Source organism: Rutidosis leptorrhynchoides, chromosome 4 (assembly GCF_046630445.1).
Source record: "Rutidosis leptorrhynchoides isolate AG116_Rl617_1_P2 chromosome 4, CSIRO_AGI_Rlap_v1, whole genome shotgun sequence".
NCBI classification, from domain to species: Eukaryota; Viridiplantae; Streptophyta; class Magnoliopsida; order Asterales; family Asteraceae; genus Rutidosis; species Rutidosis leptorrhynchoides.
This window is the reverse complement of record NC_092336.1, coordinates 541,066,927-541,074,039: the sequence shown is the minus strand read 5'-3', so window position 1 is coordinate 541,074,039 and position 7,113 is coordinate 541,066,927. Positions and strand designations below refer to the sequence as shown.

At 33.0% G+C, this 7,113-nt stretch overlaps 1 protein-coding gene across 1 annotated transcript; it reads left to right on the top strand.

Annotated features, from left to right (window-relative positions):
* The first annotated feature begins 6,142 nt into the window (after positions 1-6,142).
* Positions 6,143-7,113, top strand: LOC139845094 (SKP1-like protein 1A). Its single transcript, XM_071835317.1, has 2 exons — positions 6,143-6,439; positions 6,940-7,113. The coding sequence occupies exons 1-2, from the start codon at positions 6,143-6,145 to the stop codon at positions 7,111-7,113; spliced, it is 471 nt and encodes a 156-aa protein (XP_071691418.1).

Sequence of the window (7,113 nt, the reverse complement as noted above, 5' to 3'; positions counted from 1 at the left end):
AAGTGTTTGTAGGTGTTTTTGGTCGTTGGTGTATGGATTAGATATAAAGGATATGTTATTTTGTTTTCATGTAAATAAGTCATGAATGATTACTCATATTTTTGTAATTTTATGAGATATTTCATGCTAGTTGCCAAATGATGGTTCCCACATGTGTTAGGTGACTCACATGGGCTGCTAAGAGCTGATCATTGGAGTGTATATACCAATAGTACATACATCTAAAAGCTGTGTATTGTACGAGTACGAATACGGGTGCATACGAGTAGAATTGTTGATGAAACTGAACGAGGATCTAATTGTAAGCATTTTTGTTAAGTAGAAGTATTTTGATAAGTGTCTTGAAGTCTTTCAAAAGTGTATGAATACATATTAAAACACTACATGTATATACATTTTAACTGAGTCGTTAAGTCATCGTTAGTCGTTACATGTAAATGTTGTTTTGAAACCTTTAGGTTAACGATCTTGTTAAATGTTGTTAACCCAATGTTTATAATATCAAAAGAGATTTTAAATTATTATATTATCATGATATTATGATGTACGAATATCTCTTAATATGATATATATACATTAAATGTCGTTACAACGATAAACGTTACATATATGTCTCGTTTCAAAATCATTAAGTTAGTAGTCTTGTTTTTACATATGTAGTTCATTGTTAATATAATTAATGATATGTTTACTTATCATAATATCATTTTAACTATATATATAACCATATATATGTCATCATATAGTTTTTTTACAAGTTTTAACGTTCGTGAATCACCGGTCAACTTGGGTGGTCAATTGTCTATATGAAACATATTTCAATTAATCAAGTCTTAACAAGTTTGATTTCTTAACATGTTGGAAACATTTAATCATGTAAATATCAATCTCAATTAATATATATAAACATGGAAAAGTTCGGGTCACTACAGCATAAACACGCACACAATCAATTATACTCGGGCAAACTAAGGCATCACCGACACCATTAGAGTCCCACATACATTCGAGAAGTAAGTTCACCATATATCACATTATTTGTCAACCAGTTACTTTAGAGTGCTCCGGAACACTTCTAAAGCACCATAAATTATACTATATAGAGTCACCATGATTATACTAGTTAGACACTAGAGCCACTACATATTATATCATCACAAAATATACTCTAGTCAGACACTAGAGTCATCACAAATTACATCATCACAAATTATACTCTAGTGTTTCTCGACACACTAGAGCCACTACAAATTATACTCTAGCGTGTCGCGATACACTAGAGCCATCACAATTAATCGGATACATACATACACATATATACTATGAACTCACCTTAACCGCAAGCAATTTATTTACACCAAGTTCAATGCACAACAATCCACAATAAAGTATTCCGAGTATTCAACCTATTCAACAATTAAATACATACATTTTCATCACTTTACAATCATATTTGGTCAAACTAGATCAACTACACCTACGGTTCATCACTTAACCCTCAATTACTTCTCTAAACATCCCTTGACTATTTTCAAAACTTATAACCACAAGCTTCCTCCAATTCTCAAAACTCAGTTCTAACAAATTTACTATTATAACTCACTTAACCCAAAAACTCATTTTGACACTTAATTGACTAGAACACAAGACTTACAATTTTGTAAGCCTAATCATCTCATTACCACTCTCATTACTAGGGTTGTGCATGGTTCGGGTGGAGCCGAAAAAAATCGAGAACCGAGGTGGAACCGATCCAAAACCAAATTACCCGAAGTTATTTTGTCCGGTCCTTGGTCCATAGTTTTCCATTTTTTCGGGTATCGGTTCGGTCCAGGCCAAACCTGAAATATCCAAAATTTTGCACCGAATCGGATGATGTATATATATGTGAGAGATTCATGAGAGTATAAATACCGTGTTCTAATGTATTTATTAAAAAAAATGTTCCTACATACCATATTACATTAATAAAATAAGTATGAAAACTAATTTAAATTTCAATATCTTATAATAACTTCTATCTTTAATCAAAAGAAATCCTTAATTTTCTATAGTTGATATATATTAGTGTTGATATATACATAAACAAGTTGGTCTTAGTAAACAACTAGATTATATAATGTATTGTATATTATGTCTCAATCTGTTACTCACATTAATTAAAAATTCAAGTTCTTTACTGAGGTAAATGTGTAAATTGATGGTAGGAAATTTGGTTAGTTCTAAAATAATTAATAATTTTATTTAAATATAGTTATATAAGCATGGAATTTTTATGAAGTGTGAGGATAAGTATATTGACAAATAGCATGTAAAAATTTTGTTTTACTTATTTTATTCTTATATATAACAACATAATCGTAATCTTATTCCGGCCAAATTCACTCAGTGTTTGGAAGTTAGGTTAGTGTTTTCTTACTCTAAACAAAATAGCATCGAATTTTCTTAATTAGTAGATAATAGACGTATATTTGTTTACTATTTTATGATGTACAATTTTAAATATGAGAATTAAAGAATATATATTAGTTTTTCAAAAATATAAATGGGTCGGGTATTTACTCGAACCGCTTGGACCAAAGCTAGAACTGGACCGAACCAAACCATGTATAAATGGTCCGGTCCTCAGTTCTTACTTTCGAAAGATTTTGGGTTTCGGTCTGGTCCAGTTATTGTCTGGTCCGGTCAGGGTATGGACCATGCACAACCCTACTCATTACCATAAAGACACCTTAGTCAGCCAAGGTCAAAATCAGATTTTTAATCTTAATCATACAAGTCATATGCCACTAGTTTTCTTAATCACAATTTCATCATTTTTTAAAAAACCCTAATTTTCGAATTAGGGTTTCTATGGAACCAAAATCCTTGATTCCTACTAAAATAACATCATCAAACAACAAAGATCTCGAAATTAGGGCATAAAAGTCCATACCTTAAGTTAGGGTTTCAAAACCCTCAAATCACAATAAATATGAAGAAAGATGGAGATTCAAGACTTCTAGTGAAGCTAGTTAGCTTTAGAGATGTTAATTATACTCCTAGATCCAATTGCATGAAAGAACTTCAAAGGTTTTGAGCTAGCTTCACCAAAATCGCCACTTCTCTCACACCTACACCTATCTCTCTCTATTTCTTTCTTTTTAGTTCCGGAATGAAGAAAATGGGATGCTGCCCACGTATTTATTAAAAGCGGCATTTAACCCAATTTACACTTTTAACCCATCCCCCATAGAACTTTGCACTTAAGGTCCTTTTCTTGCAACTAACGTCCTTTTTTAACGTAGTTAGGTTAATTAATCAAAGTTCAATAATAAAATATACCTTTTAAAGGTGTTGCAACTTTTTCCCACTAATACAGAATCATGTCCTCGTGATCCATACTACTTATCATATGATTGTTACGTACACTCTAATTCTCCTACAACGTCGCCTTTAGATTAGCACAAGAACGTTGATATATGAGTACTCCTCTGATGGACAATACTCAACTCAACTACATTCTGATCAATCACACATGCCCGCAACGTGCCTTCAACACGTAAATCGTTCTCTTTCTCTGGTAAAACTAAGTCAAAGAAGTTATTTACATATGTACGCTTTTTCACAACTCAAATATTATATTGATGTGTGTATTAAAAAGCAGCAATATAATATGAAATTTAATGAAAAGAAGAGCAATAACAAGATCTACTATTATATCAGAATATCAACACAACTAGAACTCATCATATATAAAAAAACACTCAAGAAAGAAAAACACGATGAAACACACATTACGAATTAGACTATAGTCTTAACTAGGGATCTAAGACTGAATAAGAAACAGAAAACAAAAATATACTATGACTACAATCTTAGCCGGTTGCAGCGGCGGAGCTTGAGCAGTTATTTTGGAGGGCCCTAACATGACATATTATATCGAGATACCAACCGATTTTAGTGAAGAATATTAATTTTGAGTATGTTGGGGATATCTCCAAGAGAAAATGGCCTCCCCGGGACCAATGGCTCTGAATTTCAGGTAACGATCAAAATGAAATATGCATTCCTTTGAGTTACGAGCGTTTAAGCTTCTAAATCAACTAAATCGGAGTCTGTTTGAAGGAGGTATAACCAAAACGGTAGCAACACACAAATTTTGCGAGCCTTCACTGTTTTGGTCATATCTCCTCCATACGGACTCTATTTTAGTTGATTCAAAAGCTCAAACGTCCGTAACTCAGAGGGCTACAAATCTCCGCTAGCTACTCAAACTTTTAGAGGGGCGAGGGCCCTCTCCTGCCTTAAGAAAGCTCCGCCCTTGGCCGGTTGCCTGATACACAGAGGCCAACATCGGGCTTAGGGGTGGAACATAGTTAAGACTAGGAGGGTGTCCGCCCTACCTAGAATATGAGGTTTTAGTAAGATATATTTTAAAATATAATATTATAAAAGATGCAGGTTGAAGAGTTGATAGAGTGACATGTGCGTAAGCTATTGTTTTGAAGAGCAAGGTAAGAGTACACAATTACACACGATAACAATGATTATATTAGATGTATAGCTAAATTATTAAATCATAAATCATATAATTGATAATACATGTGTAGGAATTGATTTTAAACTAGAGTCCAAAACCAGTAAGAATTCGGCTTGGTTTAAATTGTGAGTGTAAATGGTTCGAGCTTCGCAAGCTCGACTCGTTAAAAGCTCGACTCGAGTCGAGTCGGGCCTAAACGAGCTCGAGCATGAGCTTGAACATATTTTAAAGCTCGTTTAATAAATGAGCTCGAGCTTCGTATCTCGAGCTCGAATCTAAACAAGCTTTTCATATACATTGATTATTAAATTTGTATAATAATATAATAAATAAGTATATAATAAGAGTTACTACTATATAAATGTTGATGAAAATAGTAATATTAAATATGATTATAAGTGAATAAATATTACCTAATACTCCGTAATAAATATGAAATTAAAATTATTAAATAATACAAAGAGATAAAATGATGTAATTAACGAGTCGAGCTCGAGCTTGTTAAATATCAAACGAGCCGAGCTCGAGCTTAAAATATTAATCTCGAACAAAGCCGAACTTGTGCCCGAGCTCTTTAAAATATAAACGAGCCGAGCTTGAGCTCGGCTCGACTGGGCTCGTTTACAACTCTAGTTTGAGCAAACTCGTCGACCTTAATTTGAGAGTTTGAATTCGAACCCCGTAATAGATTATTAGTAAGAGTGTGCATTTTCCATTATAAACAATTGACAAATAACTATTTATATTTTCTTTCAAAAACCAACAATAATTTTGATAGTAGTTCACATTGTTTATCAGGTAGGCTTATATAGCGTTATATCATAATCAAATGAATGAGTTTTCTATATACTTATAGAACGTATAATTTACATGTCATATAATTTTACCCCCTCAAAAGTTTTCTTCAAGTTCCGCCACTGATCGAGCTATTGTTTTTTTTTGTGACAATATTGTTTCATGGTCGTCTAAATGCCAACCAACATGCACTATATCGTTCTAACGCAGAAGCCGAATAATGAGGAGTTGCTAACGCTCTTTCAAATATATGTTGAATTCGGATTTTGTTACTTGAGCTTCATTGTCATATTGCCAAAGCCACACTTGTATATTGCCACAATGTTAGTGATATTTTTTTTTCATGGCAATCTGGTTCAACATTAACGATCGAACCAAACATATCGTGATGGACATCTACTTTATTCGTGAAAATGTAGGCACGGGATAAGTTCGCATATTACATGTTCCTTCCCGTTATGACATTGATGATATTTTTACCAAAGGAATTTTGCCTCGTGTTTTTTTTTTTTTTTTTTTTTTTTTTGACAATATGGAAGACGGTATTAGAGTCCAACCTACTACAAGGCTCTATTAGCATTATCTTTGTAAGCAAGATTACTTGGTATACAAGAATAGAAGATATATCTAGAATATATGTGTTAGACAAGGATTAGGAATACAATATTAGATATCCTTTCCATATTTAAACTTACGTACTCGGGTATATATAAACCCCTAAATAAACACGTTCAATAAAGCATCGATTCAATTAATTGTGTTCTAAGGGTTTCCGTCAATTTTCAAACATATAATCGAAAAAATCCTGCAGATTCAACAACAACAATGTCGTCCTCAACTAAGGTGTTTGTTCTGAAAAGCTCCGATGGAGAAACGTTTGAAGTTGAAGAGGCGGTTGCGTTGCAATCACAAACGATTAAGCATATGATTGAAGATGATTGTGCTGATACTATTATTCCGGTACCTAATGTCACTAGTAACATCTTATCGAAAGTAATTGAGTATTGTAAAAGACATGCGGAGTCATCTAAGAACGATGATAAAGAAGCCGAAACTGAGCTTAAAGCGTTTGATGCTGGATTTGTTGAAGTGGATCAGCAGACGCTTTTTGACCTAATCTTGGTTCGTTTTTTTTCTTCTCTATTTTTCCAGTTTGTTTCTTTTATTTAATTTTTATTCATATATCTCGATTTTATTTTATTACTAGAACACTTATGATTGTTATAAGTGTTTTGATGGTTTTTGGATATTACTTCCGTAATGATTAGTGTTGCGAGTCTTACAAAGAGAGACACACACACACACATATTGTTTGTTACGAGTAATATCTAAATTATATTAATGGTAGAGGATTATATCACTGAATAATGTGCTGCTGGTTTCTTGATTTTTGACTAAATTAATGTGGTGCTTGTTTTTGTCAAGGACTTTTGTTGTTTGTTTATATATTGTGTTTTTAACTCTGTATGTTGTATGATACACTGTATGTTTTAAGGAGGATTAATATGATTGCTTCACTTAATTTCTGTTATGTTGTTGCATTGAATCTAGCATGAAGTTTTATACTTCATTGAACTTTTGTTATACTCGTAGTAATTTACTTGTCAATATGTATGTTTTAGGCTGCTAATTATCTGGACATCAAGAGCTTGTTGGACCTGACATGCCAAACAGTTGCTGACATGATAAAGGGGAAGTCCCCCGAAGAGATTCGCAAGACTTTTAACATCAAGAATGATTTTACCCCGGAGGAAGAAGAGGAGGTTCGCAGAGAGAATGCTTGGGCATTTGATTAA